We start from the raw sequence: 20,617 nt of genomic DNA, 5'->3' as shown, positions 1-20,617 counted from the left end.
GGAAGTAGTCTAGGCCTATAGATCTACTTTCTATAGTTTTTATGCATTTTTATGTACTACTTTGAATGTTTGTACTATGTTGCAATTCAAAAAAATGGGTCGCCCCGGTGGGAGCACACCCAGACGCAAACGAACGAGCAAACAAAATATGTCCGCGGGGCGACACAAACGGACGCTCGCGACCACTTTTGGGCGTCCGAAATGCGTCGCGCCGCTGGAGATGCCCTAATGCAATTCGGCGCCGGCAACTTCCTAGAAGATAGCTACACTAGTCCCCTAGCCGGATCGCGCCTTTTCCTTATAGGCACGTGGGTGCAAGGAACCGTTGGCCTAGGCTGCACTACAAATGTTGTACTCCCTCCGTCTCAGTTTACTAGTCTTCCCCGGTCACTAATTTAACCTATATAATTTAATTATATAATGTAAAAATTATATCATTAGAAAATAGAATATCTAAAGTTTTTAATGATATAGTTTTTATAACATATAACTAATATTAACTTGATCAAATTTGCGATCTAGAGATACCTAATAAACACTATGAGAGAAAAAGTAGTCTTTGAAGGGTGCCTAAGAATGGTTGGGACGCTGCCTGTGGATTTGAGTCACGACGCACGCTATTCATGCCTGGCCAGGCTCAGTGAGGCAATTGATGGTTGCCGCCTGAAGCTGGAGGCACCTCCTCACCTAGTCCTCTTGGTAGGACCGTCGTGTGTCCCTCCTCTTAGAGGTTGTACAACTAAGATTATCTCTAATAGAGTTCGTAAAAGGTCCAAAACCGAAAATTAACCGCCAGTTTACGGGTTCGGGCCGAAAAACGGCGCCGACCAGTGACCGTAAACGGGCCAAAACTGAAAATATTTTTTCGAGCTGTGTTCGGTTTACGCAGCCCGAACACAATCCCTACTTTGCGCGCGAGGGAACTTTCATCTCCTCCCAACCGCCGCCACCGCCGATCTGTGCGCCCTCACCTTTCTCTGCGCCGCCACCCTCCGATTTGTCCCCGATGAGTCTCAAATCGACACCGCCGGCCGCCGTTGCTACCTCGCAGGCGCTGCCACCCTCTCCCATGGTCGCCAGAGCTTCCGCCGCTCCACCAACCACCCCGGCGACCGCTCCCACCCCTGCGACCCCCGCGGATGTTGCATCGATGGTCTCGTCCATGAGTGGGGTGAAGTGGCGGCGCGCAGGAACGCATGTGGTCCCGCAATCCGGTGCCGCGGTGGGCACCGGTGATGTGTCGGCGGTGAAGCCGAAGGCAGCACGTGCGAGACCGAAGAATTCGGCTCCGAAAAGGACGAAAGTGAAGGCGTCGACTTCCCGTGGCGCCCCGCCTCCGTGCCCCTCCCTGCCAACGCCACCGTCGCCGCCTCCGGAAGCCACCGCGAACGGCGCCCAGGACGTGCTCGACGACGGGTCGACAAGGTACACATGAACTCTTCCTCCATTTTTTTATTGCGAGTAGATACTGAGGCCTCGTCAAATTAGGAACGAGAACACCTCGTACATGGAGATGTTGGAGGAGGTGAACATTAACCCACTCCCTCCGTTCGGCAATGAGAACGACTGCGGGGACGAGGTGGAAGAAGGGGAAGAAGGGGACGAAGTGGAAGATGAAGGGGACGAGGGTGTGGTGGAGGTCACGGCCGATGGAAATTGGAAGAAGAGGCGGGCCAACAACTACACGGAGATTGAAGACGCCACCTTGTGCCGGGCAGCGAGGAATCGCGACATAGCCCGACGAGGAAGACATATTTTTTCTTTTTTTTTCTTTTTCTTTTTTTCTTTTTTTTTCTTTTTTTTTCTCAAAACAGATCGGGATCAAGGATTACTGGGAGACGAAGTCGACGAGAAGAAGCAGACGCGTCGAGGCAGAAACGAAGGAGACGGCCGGGGGCCGAGGGCGGGACGGGGCGTTGGGCGGCGAGCGGCGGCGAGCACGCAGGACGGCGGGCGGCCGGGGTAGGAAGAACCGGCGGCCGGGGAGAGGAGCAGCCGGGCGGAGAGAGAAGCAGCCGACAAGGAGAGGGCCGGGGCAGGGAGAGGAGCAACCGGCCAAGGAGAGGAGCAGCCGGCCGGAGGTGCGGCGGCTGGAGGAGAGAGATGGCCGGAACAAGCGGCAATGACGGCCACGGACTAGTATTGGATCAATTTTTGCTCTAATACCATGTTAAGGTTCATGCACTAGCCACTTGAACCAAAAGTCCGAACTGATGGAAAGAGCTAGGCAATCTACTTATACACTTCAACACCCCCTCTCACGTGTGACGGGAAGACGAGAAGACAAGTCAACACATGTAGAGAGGTAAAGAGGCAGCGGGAGGCTGGGCACGGCAGGAGGCTGCGGGGAATTTAGAATAAATTATGAAAGCCAGGATTTGAACCTGAGACCTGAGGCTCTGATACCATGTTATGGCAATATGCTTGTTGTATTACCAGGGGGCCAAAGGCCACAATATATAGTACATGTACAGGTGCAAATATGCAGGAAGTCCCCTAACATATGAAAAAACTACAATATACAGATATATACATCTAACATTCTCTACCTCTCTCTGCCGAGGCTTTCGAGGAATTTCAGCATCTATCTTCGATTCTTGATGCTACCCAGATTATGAGCATGGCTACCGACCGGAGGGTTTTTGTTTGGGGAGAGAAATATTCACCTGCTAGATATTACAGATTCCTTTTTGAGCATGTACCTAAGGACGCTGCTCTAAATGCGATCTGGTCTTCAAAGGCTCTCCCTAAACTTAAAGTTTTTATGTGACTTCTTATGCTTGATCGGCTGAATACTACAGACATTATGCTCCGTAAAAATTGGCACGTTGATTCTGGTCCAGACTGCTTATTATGCACGGACGCCCCTTGCTTCATGGAAGTCGTTGCTTGTTCTGCTTGGAATATATGGAAGGTCAGGAACGACCTAGTCTTCAATAACATCATGGCTTCGATCAACCGTTGGAAAGTAGGTTTCCAGAAGGATCTTCTCTTACATAGATTCAGAGTCAAGGCGGTCTTAGTTCAACCCCTTATTGACTGTGTGCTTTCTATTTTTGTGTAATGTTTTTGCTACCTTTTCTTCATTTGTACCCACTCTGATGTACTCTCTTTAGTTCCGAAAAACTATGTAAAGTTGGTACTCTGGTGACCACATGCGCCTCGCTGTCGACGGGAACGTCGCCTCCTACTGAATGAATATTCCGCCTTTATGAGACACACAGATGTCAAATCCGGGGTTTGAACTCTGGTGGGCTGGGGATACAACCATCCTCCTAACCACCCAACCTCTGGTTGGTTCTCAACAAGATCTAAATTTTCTAACTTAAACACGCCGATGTGTAATTTTGTGATTTTTGTACACTACATTAGTTTTCGTAACTTGTTAGGAAAATTTGCAAGAGAAAGTTTATACCCTATACCTCCATGTGTGGTTGATTTCGAATTCATATCTCTTTGAAGCTTAGAAATAATATTTTCGAAAAAAAGATCGAGTTGAAATATCCCTGGCTCAACCAGATGATTCTCGCATCATGTTCTATAGCAACGGCCCTTTCCGTCACAAGAGCGAGAGCAAGACACCAGCGTTTCTCTCTGACCTAACTTCTCTCCGCAGACAAGAAAGCTCGCATCATTGACTCGCGTTGCTGCTATTCTATGATTGCCCTGTGTGTGTGACAACTCATCGCTCGCCACAATGTCAAAATAACGAATGACAACTGTTCAGATCAAGCCCTACGTACGTATCAACCTTTTTAAATACTAGAACAACATGCTTTGTCTCATGTAGAATCAGCTACGTGGGTTGTTATTGCTTCCTGACCTAAACGCCACCATTGCATTAACGTGTCTCCACATCCATGATCCAACTGGAAACACATGACCCCACCATTCGTCACAAGAATATTTTTTTCGTTTTGGATAATGACATCGTCTTGAAAGTTACACTTTAAACATCAATGCCTACATATATAAACGTGTTTGTCACATATAAAAAAAGCATATACATTGTATACTTGTCTTTCATGATGAATCATCAGTTTGATCACGCATGTAGAAAAAGACCATCACCTTGTAGATATATTGGTAATTTTGAATGTTGATGGCCAAATCATAAAGAGTGCTCAATTTTCTGTGTACGGGTTGCAGTCTTAAAATGTTTGACTAAGATAAACTGTAGAACGATATGCACCGAGTCTTGTGTTATGGAGTAAGTAGTTTTCAACATCAGCACAATTTTAAAGACAAATGCCCCGTTTGTCTTGGTCTTCTCTTCGGCTCCTCAAAGGCTCAGTTTGTGGTTGCTGAACTAGGTACAAAAATGCTATAGAAAGATAGACACCGAAGCTAGAGAAATTGTTTGGCCAACGAAACCGAACAATATATGATTTAAGATGACACGAAATTACCATAATTGGTAGGTACTTTTGGACATGAAACAAATAACATCAATTATATGTCACATAATGCACATTGTAATAAAATAATTATATAAATACTGTTTTGTCAAATTGTTAGCTTATCGTACACTCCATCCATTTTCAAAATTATTAAATTTGTACCTTTGTCCTAAGTCAAACTATTGCAAATTTGTAGAAAATTGTATCAATTGCTAAAAGCCTCAAATAAATTTAGTTACATTTATTATAAAATAAATTTTAGATAGTTAACGTTGTAGATATTAGCATATTTTCTATAATTTCGATCAAATTTACTTCGAATAAACTTAGAACATCAACAATTAGTTTAGACTAATCAAGCAAAATCACTCAGACGGAGACGGCACCTCTTTCTTTTTTTTTTGGCGAGGAAAAATTTCCTTAAACTATGACAAAATTACATTCCTGTTGGACAATATCACTAAGAACTGGGGGAAAGCTCCTAAGCCAGAATTGTGTGGTTTTATCCTCCCTACCCAGCTTCGCCATGACATGCCCAGCTGCATTTTGCTCTCTCGGCAATTTTCATAATCTTAGTCTCTCTCTCTCGGAGAGCATCCTTAATGGATTTAATTAGATGGACTAGTGAGGAGCGGTTCATCTCAGTAGATAGAACCATGTTCACCGCCACGAGAGCAGTCCATCTCAACATCAATGGGTTCCGACGACCAGTTCGCAGCAAGCTTCGAGTCCCTCCTCACAAGCTGCCACTTCAGCCTCCAGAGCAGACGCACAATTTGTCAGATACCTACAGGCCGCGAAGATGACCTCTCCGTTTTCGCCACGGAGAATCATACCTACTCCCACCTCCCCCGTTCCAGCAATATAGCTACCGTCCACATTGAGCTTCAGTCGGCCTCGGCGGGGTCTTTCCCATTGCTTCACAGGTTTTGGCAAATGGCCAGGAGCCGTCCGCCTCTGCACTCTCTCCGAATATGATATCACTTGCTTCCCTTTACACGCATCTGCTGTAGGATGTTGTTTAATAAAGAGCAACACATCAACATAGCTACACAGGAAGCGTTTAGAGGCCATCGGCGGAGCATGCTTATCGTGTGTTAGCTCATTATGTATGTGCCATACTCTCCAGAGAATCATCATAACCATCAGCCTCTGAACGGCGTTTAGTTTTGCCAGTAGCTGAAGAACCCAATCCTTACCCGTATTCTGGAGCATCTCGTCGGCTGGTAGATCCCAACATTGTCGCATACAGCTCCACAGCCCTTTCGCTTGTGGACAAGTAACCAGGGCATGAAAGGTATCTTCATCCTCCCTTCCACAAATTCTCGCAGTGTAGGTTGGGCATCAATCTTCCTTCTCCTTAGGTTCACCTGGGTGGCTAGTCCATTACGGGCCAGTTTCCAGGTGAAGGTTTTCACTTTCGGCGGTGCCGCGTTTTGCCAGATAAGTTTCCACTCTTTATTAGCTCCATCCGGTCTAGAACTTGTAGCTCCTTCATCCCTGTCCCTCTCCTGGCACTCCATGCCTAGCTTGTAGGCACCTTTAACGAGAGAATAAACCTTTCTCATCCGGGTCCCCAAGCCACGAAGTCAGCATCATTTCTTCTTGAGGTTTTGATCTTTAAGATTTCTGTTATGTCAATTGGTTCAAAATAGGTATGCAACAGATTGGTATTCCAGGATCCATCTGGATTCAGGAGATCCGAAACTCACTTCAATCGGCATCTTCTCTTGGGAGAAATGGTTCGATAGAAGTCATGCCTCGGAATCCAGGGGTCCCACCAAATTCTCACCGCTGTACCATTTCCTATACGCCAAATAATCCGTTTTTTCAACAGTTCTAAACCATACTCAATGGCCTGCCATGTCGAGGACGCATTTCCAGTGAATATAGTATCAATGAGATTGCCATTAGGATAGTACTTGGCCCTCAACACCTGTGCGCACAAGGATTCTGGGTTCTGAAGTAGCCTCCACGCTTGCCTTGCGAGGAGTGTCTGGTTGAACATTCTCATATCCCTGAAACCCATTCCTCCCTTGATCTTTGGCTTCGACGATTATATCCCAGGCCACACAATGCATCTTTTTCTTCCCATTCTCTGCTCCCCACCAGAAGTCCCTGATTATTTTGGTGAGGTCATCACACAAGCCAAAGGGGAGTTTGTAGACTCCCATCACATAGGTGGACAGAGCCTGTGCAACAGCCTTAATGAACACTTCCTTCCCCCCTTGCGCCATGTGATGCTCAATTTGCATAATCCTCTTTGCCAATTTTCCTTGGAGACTTTGAAACTTCCCTTTAGACATTCTTCCCTCAGGGGTGGGCAGACCCAAATATTTGGTTTCAAACGTCTCTGCAGTAACTTGCAAGGTTGTCATGACTTGTTGTTTTATTTCTTGACCGCAAGCCTGGCCAAAGTAAATAGAACACTTGCTAGGGTTGATAATCTGCCCCGTACTTCTGCTATAGTTTCCAAGCACCTGCATAATTCTCTGGGCCTCTCCTGGGTCCGCTTTGAAGAAGAGCAAGCTATCATCAGCAAAAAGAAGATGAGAAATTCCTGGGGCTCTACGACAAATCTTCACTGGTGTAATCCTGTTTTCCTGTACCTCTTTTTGCAGTAATGCAGACAAACCATCAGCAACAAACAAAAATAGAAAGGGTGATAGGGGGTCACCTTGCCGTAGTCCACGAGAAGGAAAGAACGATTCCAGGAGGGTCCCATTTAATTTGACAGAATAACTCACCGTGGTCACGCACTCCATTATCCAGTTGATCCACTTGTGAGAAAAACCCAACCGTTCCATCGAACTTCTAAGAAATCCCCATTCAACCCTATCATAGGCTTTGGACAAGTCCAGTTTGTATGCACAGTAGTTACTATCTTCCTTCTTGTTGTGCTCTATGAAGTGGAGACATTCAAATGCTATTAGAGCATTATCTGTAATAAGTCGCCCAGGAACAAAGGCGCTCTGATTAGGTGATACTAGCTCCCCCAAATTTAGTCTCAACCTATTTACCAGGCATTTTGCAACCACTTTATATATCACAGTACACAGGCTTATCGGCCTGAATTCCTTTAGCTCTGCTGGATGGTCCACTTTTGGAATGAGAACTATTGTTGCTTCATTAACACCATTTGGCATCTTTCCAGTTTGGAAGAACTTTTTTACTGCTCCAATAACTTGTCCCTTAATAGTTCCCCAATTGCGCTGAAAGAAGCGGGCTGGGAAGCCATCTGGCCCGGGCGCCTTCAGTGGCCCGATTTGAAACAAGGCATTGGATATCTCCTCATCATTGAAGTCCATGGTCAAAGCGTTATTCATCTGCTCTGTCACTTTATTCTCTATGAGCTGACTAACATCATTTGCATTCAGGGACAGGTCCCTTGTAAACAGCTCCTTGAAGACGGCACCTCTGACCAGCGCTGTACCTGTACGACTGGACGCACAACATTCCGTGGAAGGGGGAGCTATTCCTGATGGTTTTTGTGACTCCATTATTGTCCTGATACCCAAGTTAACTAACCCTGTCCATTTGAAGAATTTCAGGCCTATTAGTTTGTGTAATGTGTTGTACAAGATTGCATCCAAAGTACTAGCTAATAGACTGAATGTCATTTTGCCCGTGTTTGTTTCTGAGAATCAGAGTGCTTTTATCCCAGGCCGTCTCATTACAGATAATGCTATCATTGCATATGAGTGACAGCATACAATCAAGAAACAGCGGTCTAAGAGGCCTTTTTTTGCGATGAAGGTGGATATGATGAAAGCCTATGACCGTGTTGAGTGGAACTATCTGGAAGGCTGTCTTCTGAAATTGGGCTTCTCCCCTACCTGGATTAGTACAGTTATGCGTTGTGTCACCTCAGTCAAGTATGCTGTCAAGGTGAATGGGGAGCTGACCCAACCAGTGATTCCAACAAGGGGTATCAGGCAAGGGGACCCTATGAGCCCCTACCTCTTTCTTCTCTGTACCGAAGGACTGTCTTGTTTTCTGCAACAAAAGGAGCGCCAAGGTGAACTGCAAGGTATTAAAAATGGCCGACTTGGACCTCCTATATCACACCTATTGTTTGCAGACGATAGTATTTCCTTCGCACGTAGTGATAGAAGAAGTGTTGATGCATTACACAGTACCCTTGACATGTTTTGTGAAGGGTCAAGGCAGAAAATTAATAGAGAGAAGTTGTCCTTATTCTTTGGCGCTCACTGCCCGGATGCTGTCAAATCTGCGGTCATGCAAAAGCCGGTGAGTATCTTCAGGTTCCTCTATGATCGCATGTGGAAGAGAATTAATTGATGTTCGGATAGACCAATGTCCAGAGCTGGCAAGGAGGTCTTCTTGAAGTCGGTTATCCAAGCCATTCCAGCATATGTTATGAGTTGTTTCCAAATACCAATTGCTCTCTGCGAAGAAATGAGGAAAATTATTTCTAACCACTGGTGGGGAATAGAAAAGGGAAAGAAGAAAATGCATTGGAGATCTTGGCAATGGCTCACAACTCCGAAGGCGCTTGGGGGTATGGGTTTTCGCGACATGGAACTGTTCAATAAGGCGATGTTAGCGCGACAAGGGTGGAGATCGCTCACTGATCCATCCTCTCTGTGTGCTCGTGTTCTTAAGGGAAGATATTACCCTAATTGCGATTTCTGGGAGGCACCTTCGCCACGTTCTGCTTCGTACACATGGCGGAGTATATTGTTTGGTCGTGAGCTACTTAAGGAAGGTGTACGGTGGGGTATTGGCGATGGCAACTCAACGAGAATTGAATCTGACAATTGGATACCTGGAGTATCCCCTTCGATGCTGCAACCTACTGTTCCTCTGCTTGAGAATCAGTTGGTGAGCTCCCTGATCCTGGAAGACAGGCGGTCTTGGGATACTGACCTGGTCCGCACTGTATTTTCAGAGGATGATGCTAAAAAGATTCTCCAGGTTCCTATCAGTCGCTTTGGTGGCGAGGACTTTGCCTCTTGGCCACACACTCGTTTTGGATGTTACACTGTCAAGTCAGGATATAACCTTGCTCGTATATGCAAGTTCAGTGAACAACGTAGTATCAATGGGGGTGGTCTCTCGTCTAGTACTGAAGGAGATGCGAAGTTGTGGAAGGCATTGTGGGCTATCAAAGCGCCTGGGAAAATGAAGATCACACTGTGGCGTTTCGCCCACGACTGTCTTCCATGTGGCCATCAGCTTCAGAAGCGGCAAATACCGGTAAGGCCTGATTGTGTTTTCTGTGGACGTCATGAAACAATTGAACATGCCCTGCTGTTCTGTCAATTTGCCCGCGAGGTGTGGGATGCTGTCCGCAATGAGCACCTAATTGATCTCCAACGTAAACACTTCACCTCATCTCGGGTGTGGACTTTGGACTTCCTGGACCAGTGCAAGGATAAGGAGGCGACAGCGATGCTTGTGACTTTGTGGCACATCTGGGATGCAAGAAACTGTGCCCGAGAGGGCGATCAAATGGTGCACCCTACAGTGGTGGCCGACAAGCTGTTAGCGTACATTCAGATGATTGCTACGCATCTCTACAAACCGTCTATCAGTCATAGGCGTGAGACCAATTCCTCAGTACTCAGATGGTCTCCGCCGCCTTTTGGTACGGTTTTGGTTAATGTGGATGCTGCGATCTGTTCTGAATCTCGTCGGATGGGCGTGGGTGTTGTGATCCGAGATCATAATGGACAATGCTTGGCTGCCTGCAGTGAGTATATTGCGGAGGTCACTTCACCCGAGTTTGCTGAAGCGCTGGCTCTTAGGCGCGCGGTCAGTTTTGCTCAAGACGAGGATTTTGGAAGGATAATCATCAATTCTGATTGCCTTTCCGTGGTGAATCGGGTGAATGCGTTGGAGCAGGACCGGTCTCTTATTGGCCCGGTGATACATGACATCAAGAATTTGGTGGCCTCCTTCTCCTCCTGTTCTATCAAACATGTTGTTCGAGGTTTAAATGTTGCTGCTCATATTTTAGCTAAGTCGAGTTTTACTTTAGGCCCTGTTGTGTGGCGTGGTGTGTCACCGGACTGCATCCGGGAGACTCTATGTAATGACATTATAATTATGTGATCAATAAAGCGCTAATTCCTATAAAAATAAAAACTGACGCCCCCGCCAATCCGCACGCCGGAAACGGAGTGGACTGTTTCCCTCCCGTCACATCTTCGCGGGCCCCGCCGGCGTCCCGCCGGCCACCATCCCGCTGACACCGCCAGCCGCCAGCCGTTGCGTCCCGCCCCCCGGCCAACTCCGCCACCACCTACCTGGCGACGCGGCGGCGATCCGTTCGCACTCCCCTTCCCCCGCTAACCACCCCCTTCCCGGTCGCGGCAGCAGTATTATTAAACGGCGGTCGCTGTCTGCCGATTAACCCGGCTTCACTCCCTTCCTTCTCCGTCGCCATCGCTCTGTCCCCTCCGCCCTATCCCCTCCAATAATGTCGTCTCTCAATGTTACTACGACCGGGTAGTTTGTTAGCACGCCAGCGCTGGTGACTACCTGGAGGCTGTTGCGGCCGCGAATCAACCAACCCCTTCTTGTTCACGCGCTGGAAGTCAGAGACGGCCAGCTGCCTCAGGAGACGCGGCGGCCATGGAGGCGATCCAGCCTACCAGCGATCCGATCGCCAAGGTTTGCGTCTCTGCCTCTTGTGATGCCGGTCATGCCGCTGCTCTGTTCTTGTGTTGTGTGTATATTCGCCTTTCTCATTGGTCCGTCTGTTTCATTCGATTTGGACCCGCTGTACTCGTCAATCCATCCCCTGTTCTGCTAGACGATTCAGAGACTGTGGTTTGTTAACGCACCAAATTAGCATGGAGAAAGTTCTTGTGATATACTGAGGAGTTGGCTCTGAATTTATCAAACATCTAACCTACGTTCCATTTCGTGCAAACTTGCTATGATGTTAGGGAATTGTTTTTAGTTTCTCTGAAAGAGAATTGAGTTTGAACTTGAAATCTTGAAGAGATATTTGACGAGCTATTTTGATATTTTTTTTTCTGTTTGCTGCTCCAGATACACGAGGATTATTTAACACTGTTCTATTGAGTCCATTGGTTTTTTTATTATGAAGAAATTATGTCCAACAATTGACTCTTTGTTAGCTCATCAGAATTCACAATACTACCTCCGCCCCTCTGAAAAAAATTCAGTTCATGTCAACACATAGGAATCGAACAAAATGACAGGAGTATGTTCACCGGTTTCATTTTATTTACAGTGAAAAGAACTCAATCATTCCTACGCTCAAGATTATAATTCTTCCTGGGCAGACTAATTTAATTTCAAAGTTCAAGATTAAAATTATTCACAAACTGTTAACTTTCCATCAGATGTTAAACCAAAACTAAAACCCATGCAGGTGTTGAGCGACAGAATGAACCCTCTGCTCAACGGATCGACCATCCCCGACGGCTGGTCTGTGACATCCGAAGATTCGCTGACACCGAGGTTGCTGTCCGTCAAGTCCAACTCCAGCACCGAGAGCTACTTTGGAGGCTCTGGAAGAGCGCTGTCACGATCAAGTCGACACATTTCCGCCCCAAATGCGGAGAACAACTACATGGAGTACTTGGATCTGATGAAACTGGAAGTCGATTCGCAGCTCGATAAGCTCAAGGGGGACGTGACAGGTCTGGAGAACTATGCCTTGCCAGACAGTGTCTACATAATCGGCACGCACCTGGGCATGTCTCTTGATGTGATGCTGATCGAGATAGATGAGAGGTTCAATGCGCTCAAGCTGCTGCTGGGCGTCGTGTTCCGGCAAGCTAGGGAGATGGTTGACCTGAGTAACCCGTCCGTTACTGATCTCCAGTGGGAGCACGAGTTGCAGTTGGAAATCATCAGCATTACCATCGGAGAATGCATTACTGGCTTGCAGGAGGAGCTAGAGAGGAAGCTGTATGAGCAAATTTCTGTCACAAACACCATGAGTAAGAACTGGCAGGAAGCAGTAGCGCAGTTTGCCGCGATGCGTGAAGACCTGAGTGCTCTTTCTAAGCTGCTGTTTCCTTCAGTACCAGAATCACATATTTCTCACAGTAAGAGTGAAGGTTCAGGTAAGAGTAGTAGGTGGAAGTACAATATATTCGGGAAGAAAACAAAGGAGGATCATGCTTCATCCCGCACCGAGGGAAGCAAGAGTTTCAGGAAACAGAAGTCCATGGTTATCTCAGAGAAATCTGACTTCCGCCATTTGAATGCTATGACGAAGGAAGAAACAATAAGCTATTTTAAGTCTGAGATAAGCAAGTTGAAGAGAGTGCATGAATCAGCCTTGCTAGAAAAGACGGAAGAGATCTTCAAACTGAAACGGGAGAAGGGGTCTCTTGCTCTTCAGAATGATGTGGAGTTTGAACCTTTAAGAAAGAAAATTCCACAGATCATCGCTAGAATGGACCAAATCATTTCCAAGAATATAAAGGCACCCGGATTTCTCACCACTCATCATGAACTCGATGAAAAGAGCAGATTTTCAAGCAGAATTGATTCTTTATACTACGACAATCAGCATCTTAGAGGTTTGCTTGCAGATAATATGAAGGATGTCAAGGAATTGTCATCTCAGCTGTCTGAAGCCAGTAGAGGCATGTCTCTTCAGTTATCTTCAGAAGAAGAGCTCTTGAGGCAAATTGAGAAATGTAAAGAAGAGTGGGAGGACCTCCGAATTGAAAGTGATCTAAGGGATGGGCTATACTCTACTGTTACAAGAAGTTTACTTGATGATTCTATGAACAACATGCATGATGCTTCACTGAGCTTTGATGCAAAACTGTCTTCACTTGAAGCTGTGGTCTCTGAAAATGAGAAGGCTTTGCGTTCGTCAAATGACGAAAATCGGAAGTTAAGGGAGAAGTTATCAGATCTAGAGGAAGAGTGTTTGTTCCAAGAGCATCAGGATGATCCAGAAGTCATCAAACAAGAGAGTGCACTGAATTTTGATGCAAAACTGTCTTCACTTGAGGCTGTGATCTCTGAAAAGGAGAGTGCTTTGCGTTTGTCGAATGAAGAAAATCGGAAATTAAATGAGAAGCTAGCAGAGCTAGAGAAAGTGTGTTTGTTCCAAGGGCATCAGGAAGATCCAGAAATCATCAAGCAAGAGAGTGCCGAAATGATTCTGCGTGATATTGAGGTGGAGCCTCAAACATCACCAGGAAGATCACATGAGACTCCAAAGCAAGATTTGCAGTATGATGAACTTCTCAAACTGAACGGCTCAAATATGGACTATGATGGTGCTCTCACTAAGAATGGGCAAGAAAAGCAATTGGAGTGCATTTTGGTATCTATCATGAAGTTGTCAAAGGAGTTTGTGCAAATTGAGCAAAAAATTTCAACGGAAAGAACTGAAAACAGGTCAGTACATCTTGCTTTTAAATTAAAAATCCAATGTATGTGATACATATTTAACTATTTTTATTTCCCTGGTTTAAAGTCATTATGCCATTGCTTGTGAAGACTTCAGATTCAACCATTCCAAAACCTAATCATAACTGTAACTTCTGGCGTAATATATTTTGGGAATACACTCAACTATAACTTGATGCGGTTATCATTTATTTCAGATCAGAGGATTTGAGTGATCATTGCAGCCACATGGTCAAACAAGCCGTAGTACTAACAAAAATAGGCCTCTGGTACAAACAAATGCTTGAAGAAAGGCGTTCTGAGCTCCAAAAGGCTGAAGCTAAGGTATTCATTTGTTTATTCTGTCTATCTTGGCAATACTGTCAAACACACTGTTTTATTCTTCATCTGTAGTAGCATTTGTGGAGAGATTTCTATATAGAAATTAAGTGATAGATGAATACACGCATAGCAACCCTAGGTTCATTTTTAATTTAACTTCTATTTGCTTTCAATAACATGTGATATATCATTATGAGCTCACTAAATTCTTGCATGATTCAGGTTGTCATTTTGGGTGACAAGGTTAATTCACATTTGAGTCTTCTCGAGAAAATATATGTAACTCTTGATCACTACTCTCCCACATTGCAGAAACATCCGGGGGTAAGTACTGCAATCGAACCCCATAGGTGTTTATTATTCTTATTTCTAGCATATTTTTCTTCATGGGTTATAGTGAGAACAGCTGAATTTTACATGCCAGCATCCATGCATCTTGAGTTCTTCAATAGTGAGAGCAACTAAGTTTTCTAACATGGGTGCTGTGTATGCAGTTACTGGATGCTTTCTTGAAGACATGCAAGCTTGTGGCGGGTTTGAGAAGTAGACATGATGAAGATGAAACAACATAGATGAGTGCAGATAGGTGAGATAACCCACACTACCTGAAACTTACTATTACAAATTTCATAAAACTGAGGAGGTGCAGCCTTCACAGTCGGTACGATTTCTTTTGAAAACCCATTACACAATTGTGTTTTTTTCCATTTTTTTCTTTTCAATTGTACATCCTGATTCCAAAGTTTGTAGTTTCCATACATAGTTTCACATGTAACATTATTATAGTGATTATCGGAAATTCAATTCGGCTCCCGGGTGCGTATGCTCCCTCTACTAAAAAATTATATTTCGAAATGTCGAAAAATTTGGACAAAAAATTCTACATGTAAATCTTCATAATATATAGGATATTGAATAACTGTGGTATGTTACAAACACTGCAGGTTTGGTTTTGCTTGAGTCTGGCTTAGGACCCAGGAGATCTAGGTAGATGAAGCTGATGCCCAGGCTCATGTGCTCGACCATGTGACTCTTCAGATGTAGATCAAGAGCATTGTTTCAGACTTGATTTTTCATATGTCTATTTCAAAGCGATCAGTTGTATATTGATGTGTGTGTGTATAGTGTGTATATAGGTCCAGATAAGCAGCGTGATGAGGATCAGGGATGGTTACAGACTTACAGGTTGGAAATGTAGGTTGGTTACTGTGCACATGGTGATCATAACAGTCTAGAATGATTATCAAGTCCATTTTAAATGCTGCAATGATTATGCGAGTCATTAGGTAGAGAATGGTGTTATTTCTTTAACCAGCCCACATGCATGCACCCATTCAGTAATTTTGTGTGAGTTAAGAACCTTCTATCGTGTTTTCTGGTGTCAAAATACTACCAACTATATTTCACAAGCCAGATTAATTATTGCCTACATGATCTTTTATCCATCTTGCTAGATACCCAGCACATGTGGATGCCGTGTTTCTGTGTGTTTTGTCTATTTCCTTTCTGTCTGCAAATTAGGCACTTCGAAATTAAGCTCCAGAAAAGCTGGAAAATGTCCTACTACAAGAGTACGAAACACACATTCTGCAACTTGATTTCTGTGCATTTTCTTACAAGGATGGATGTTTGTTCAACTATTTAACATTCTGGCGATATGTTTTCTCCATGGTACAATTCAAGGTATCTCAAAGTTTGTTCCTCAGCCACATGACATCACTTTCCAGTGCATCCTTGATAACAAAACTGTATACTTGCACTAGTGCCAATCTAACTTGATTTATAAAGATAAAACCATAAATCTAAATTATAGATGCACGGATTAGACAAAACATGAAAACCCGCAGGGGGTGACGTGCTATGATCACTTTAGTTGAGACAACAACATGCTCTATCACTGACTTGACTGGCCACAAGGTAGTCTTCCTTCACTTGACAAGACATGCACAGTTACCGCATTCCACTTCTGGGTTTTGAGCTAGAGACGGACTCGATAATCCGGTACATCCATCGGTCAAGCATTCCTACACACGAGGCAGAAAAGTAGGTATCAGTTTGGTGAAGGTGAAACATGATTGAGCACATGAGCCAATATTACTGTTTGTTCTTTTTAATGTGCAAACCCTGCATGCAACTTAGAATGGCATACACCACTTTTTTTTTTATTGAAGCCAATCCTAACATCAGCATATGATAAAAACACAATCTTGTAGGCTAGAAGTAAACCTGTCATTGCAAATGTACCCCCAAGAACTGCACAAAGGCGAGTTATAAAATGTAGGAAGTTCCGTCTTTCCTCTTTGATTGTGACTGTGATTGGTGAGAGATCATACAGGAAGTAAACAGCTGCCGAAGAAAAACGGATCAGTCCTGAGAAAAATGAAGATGGCATACTTTGAGAGCAGAGCGGGGATATGGGGTTACCTGGCCAGGATCTATCAGTTGGGCGCATGGGAACAAAATACTCTGTCACAGAAAACTGATTTGTTGGCAACACTTTCTTTGAGAGGTATCTGTACTCTGTTGGAACAACCTGCATATCAATTTGAATAACAGATGGCGACATTATTCTCACATAAAAGCAACTGGTTGCAGGGAAAATGAAGTGGTAAATTTTCCATCTGGGCTCCAGCTTGCAGATGATAGTTCAGCAATCTGTTGTACAAATCAGATCCAGGCAACAACCTTGATATAGGTTGTAGGAAAAGGGTATAACAGGGACAATTCCGTTTGGCATACCAATGACTTTGCATGTAGTGAGGATATTTGTACAGTTTTTTCATTACTATTGCCCCTAAATGTTGCAATTAGCAACTGGCTGTCTGAACATGCTTGATTACAATCAGAAACTATTAAATGAATGGCTACTAACCTTGATATAGTATTTGAATGTCCCACTTGCTTCATGCAGTATCCTTGAATTATCATCAAGTGGATTGTGAACTCCAGGGTATTCTGGACCAAAGGACAGAGTATGGATAACATGACTAACGTTGACATGGTTTGACCCTTCAAAAATCTGCATGCAACAGATGGATAAACATCATCTATAGGAAATGATCAGCTTAAAACTGTACCGACTGTGCAATGAATAGATAAGAAAGTAAATAAAAAGCACAGGGAGAGCCCTCTGGATTACTCCGAGGTTCAGAAGCGGCCAGTTTCCGTAGTTTCTGTTGGTTTTAGACTAAATTCCCTTTTCAGCTATAGCTAGCCACAGTCGTAAAATTTTCTACTAAAGATTTAAAAGATAACTTATGAACACAATGTAAGTTAGTTGTCTCTACTTCATACACTACAAATTCCTTAAGCATAAATTTCTGTTCTAGAGATCTTACTCAACAGTCAACACGTTAAATAAAGTAAGTGTACTTCACAGCAAAGAATATACGGATTGAAGAACAATAGAGTATCTGCAGTTTTAGATGGATAACCTGATTTGCAACAAAAATGTTTAAACCATGCACTGATATATGGAAGTTACCAGCAACCCTCTGCACATCCAACGCACCATACACCTGCAGAAGTGAAGGCATAAATTTGTTGACAGCACCACAGAATGGGCTTAATAAACACAACCTCAAATAACAATATGTAAAATGAACAAATACTGGTCGAGAAATACTTACTCGGCATCCTTCACCATTTTCCATTGCAAGTTTGACACTCTTAACCATTTTATCTGCGTCTTCATTGAAAGTGTGCTCAGGCTTCTTTTCCTCTACAGGATGCTCCTTACCATGGTCTGATTTAAAACTTAACGCATGAGCATATTGCACGAAGAATAACTAAGCACCAACAAAATCTTACAACAAACCAACTTTCCAGAGGAAAAAAAAACAACAGCTTCCACATTGAGAAGGCAATAAAACCTGGGAAATGCTTATTAATCTAGGAAGGCAATCAGCTTTGAGATTTTATCCAAAACCTAGATGAACAGAAAGTAAGCTGCCAAGCTGCAACTACCAAATACATGACTCAGTTGACTGCTCACTTTGGCAGTTTGGCCTATCACCTGAAACTACACAAGATGCCTAGTTTCTTTAATGCCAATCTTTCACTTAACAGTTTTTTAACAGCACTTGAGACAATTTTTAAAGAGAAAGTAAGATTGGTTGCTTATTGCAGCAATCATTTCTCTATTTTCTGCTACATCTTTCCAGTACCTGGTCATGTATACAGTATAGTTCAACTCCATAGCAACTATACTAATTACTGAGAGATAACATTCCCATGTTTGGGTTTATTCCAGCACACGAACTTAATGGAACATGCTAGCATTTTAGCTAAAGCAAAACTGGTCGATCAAATGAACCATTTTAGCTAAAGCATGTTTGTGCATCAAATGAAGTTTCTAACTACACTTAATTTCTTTTGTGAGAAAACTTAGTACTAGTGCTATGTATCAGTTTTCCTTTTAAGGGGGAAACAGAATATACCATGGTCGTGAGTCCCATGCTCCTTTTCGACCAGATCAGACAAGTACTCAGTACCAATGATGTGGCCATACTTATCTAAGCGAAGCTGCATACAGCAGGAAAAAGGAAGACGCAAGATATTATTAGACATGACAAGACATATAGTGAATAGTGATGACCATTTAAAAACTACAGTATAACTTTTCTGAGAAAATACTTTCTGAAAACCATGAATAACAATAGCAGCACAAGAGCAAGACATAAACCACAGATTAAAGTGTATCTTCTCTGCAACCTACACTAATCTAAGAAAACAACTCGCAAAAGAGCTAGCATATAGGCATGCATCATGGATGGTAGGTATGCGCATTTATGTAATGTTTCTCCATCACAAACAAAAGAGAGTAATAATTAATTAGTGCAGCTATAATCATATTACAAGTTTAGAACATACATGGATCTGATATAATATTGAGTTGCATGCATTGACTTATAATCATATTAGAAGTAACAAACTTTTAACATCAGATGGTACCTTCCAAATATTTGTATGCAAGTCAACCTCATGTTTGCCAGACATGTCAATTGCATCCACGCTCAAGACTGAATGACAACAGGAGACAATGAAATATATATCAAAATCATGAACCACATGCAAAATAATGTCCAAATGGAACCTTGTATCAAACGGATATTGGACATATATGGAATCAATAACTGACCTTCACATGGTAAAGAAGGAAATGATACATTTATATGAATTGGCAGAGTTTCTCCTCGTTTCAGATCTACAGACATCTGCAGACATTAATAAAAGCATGAGACCAGCTCATGATCTTGATGTTGACAATCAAAACAAAGGAAATAAAACCGGCCTCACAACAAAGTAGCTTTTTCATGGAATCATGGCTCATAATTACGCAGTGGATATTTACAAGAACCAGACTCGCAAATGGCACACAATTTGACACAGATGTAACTGATTGTTCAGTTTCATAGGCATGCTTTTATCATCATGCAAATTGTTTGCACAGATTAGCCATTAATTTGTACATTGAAGTGAATGTAATATCAAAGATGAGTATATAAGAAATTTCTGTAGCCTGCAGGCATATTCCAAACAGAAACTATAATCGTAGAAAGTGTGGAAGAATGGACAAAACAACATGGATATTACAAATTTACAATAAGCGGTACATGCAAGTCATCATCTAAGAACAGGCAGCGAGAACCAGCCATACCTGATGCATCGTGTAGGTCGTGAGGTAAAACGTGAGCTCATGCGCGAACAGCGTAACCATTATAATCAGCCCGAGAATCGTCACTGCCAACATATCAACGACAACGCAAATCAAACACAAATCGCAAACATGTATAAGCATCCAGAGCAGAGACAATTCACTGCGATCTATGTACCTATAGCACCCGAGTAAGTCTTCTTCAGCAGGTGGTCTTCGGCGTGCGGGAACGCATTGAAGTTCTTCAGCGACGGTATCCTCCCCATCTTCGCAGCTGGCACAGAACACACAGTCAACTTCGTCAGATGCTATGGCGAGTGGTTGCGCAGAATCAAGCCGAGGTCTCTAGATTTGACTGGAATTCTCCGTAAACGAGAACGGTTCCTCAGGAACAGCAGGCCAGTACAGAATTCTCCGTCACGGAGAGTTCGACAGGGCGGGCTCGACGGCGCCTCGCGGCGGGAGGACGTAAGCTGTGTCGGAGCCGGCCGTGACGCCCAGATCGAACGGAAGGAACCGCGTACTACGAGGTGGGTCGGAAGAGTTGCTCACCGAGAACGGGGCCGGGAGGGAGCGACGGGTTGTCGGCGTTGGCGGCGGGTGTGGATCTCGCTGCCGGCGATCTAGTCGCCTCAGGACACGGCGGCGAGGCCGGTGGCGGAGACGGAGACGGAGCAGGCGGAGTCGCGGTCGGAGACGCGAGAGAACCGAAACCCAACGACCCGAAGCTAGTATCTGCTCCGCGTGACGTGAGGGACGTGGTCGCTCGCTGCCAGGTGGGACCCATGGGCCGTTCGGCCCAGCCCAGTTCTAAATTAGGCCCACTGGGCCTATGGTGCCTGCAGCTTGGAAACGAATCGGG

At 44.2% G+C, this 20,617-nt stretch overlaps 2 protein-coding genes across 2 annotated transcripts; one reads left to right on the top strand and one right to left on the bottom strand.

Moving 5' to 3' along the window:
* The first annotated feature begins 10,963 nt into the window (after positions 1-10,963).
* Positions 10,964-15,386, top strand: LOC124704464 (WPP domain-associated protein-like). The gene is made up of 6 exons (XM_047236718.1): positions 10,964-11,039; positions 11,770-13,766; positions 13,976-14,102; positions 14,322-14,423; positions 14,594-14,685; positions 15,044-15,386. The coding sequence occupies exons 1-5, from the start codon at positions 11,001-11,003 to the stop codon at positions 14,669-14,671; spliced, it is 2,343 nt and encodes a 780-aa protein (XP_047092674.1). The 5' UTR covers positions 10,964-11,000; the 3' UTR covers positions 14,672-14,685; positions 15,044-15,386.
* Positions 15,387-15,684: 298 nt separating this feature from the next.
* LOC124704463 (endoplasmic reticulum-Golgi intermediate compartment protein 3) lies at positions 15,685-20,405 on the bottom strand. Its single transcript, XM_047236717.1, has 12 exons — positions 20,308-20,405; positions 19,934-20,029; positions 19,759-19,841; positions 19,240-19,315; positions 19,053-19,120; positions 18,539-18,623; positions 17,729-17,844; positions 17,534-17,617; positions 16,972-17,118; positions 16,524-16,632; positions 16,326-16,445; positions 15,685-16,123 (listed from the first exon to the last, which is right to left on the bottom strand). The coding sequence occupies exons 2-12, from the start codon at positions 20,019-20,021 to the stop codon at positions 16,050-16,052; spliced, it is 1,050 nt and encodes a 349-aa protein (XP_047092673.1). The 5' UTR covers positions 20,022-20,029; positions 20,308-20,405; the 3' UTR covers positions 15,685-16,049.
* Positions 20,406-20,617: the final 212 nt, after the last annotated feature.

Source organism: Lolium rigidum, chromosome 3, assembly GCF_022539505.1.
Source record: "Lolium rigidum isolate FL_2022 chromosome 3, APGP_CSIRO_Lrig_0.1, whole genome shotgun sequence".
Lineage (NCBI taxonomy): Eukaryota > Viridiplantae > Streptophyta > Magnoliopsida > Poales > Poaceae > Lolium > Lolium rigidum.
The sequence above is the reverse complement of the archived record's forward strand: the minus strand, read 5'-3'. Positions and strand labels throughout refer to the sequence as shown.

Coding starts and splice junctions, on each gene's coding strand:
- LOC124704463 (XM_047236717.1), bottom strand. CDS start 20,021: ATGGGGAGGATACCGTCGCTGAAGAACTTCAATGCGTTCCCGCACGCC. Junction 17,845..18,538: donor GCATGGGACTCACGACCATG/GTATATTCTGTT, acceptor GTTTTAAATCAG/ACCATGGTAAGGAGCATCCT. Junction 16,633..16,971: donor CATTCAAATACTATATCAAG/GTTAGTAGCCAT, acceptor ATTGATATGCAG/GTTGTTCCAACAGAGTACAG.
- LOC124704464 (XM_047236718.1), top strand. CDS start 11,001: ATGGAGGCGATCCAGCCTACCAGCGATCCGATCGCCAAG. Junction 11,040..11,769: donor CCAGCGATCCGATCGCCAAG/GTTTGCGTCTCT, acceptor AAACCCATGCAG/GTGTTGAGCGACAGAATGAA. Junction 14,424..14,593: donor CATTGCAGAAACATCCGGGG/GTAAGTACTGCA, acceptor CTGTGTATGCAG/TTACTGGATGCTTTCTTGAA.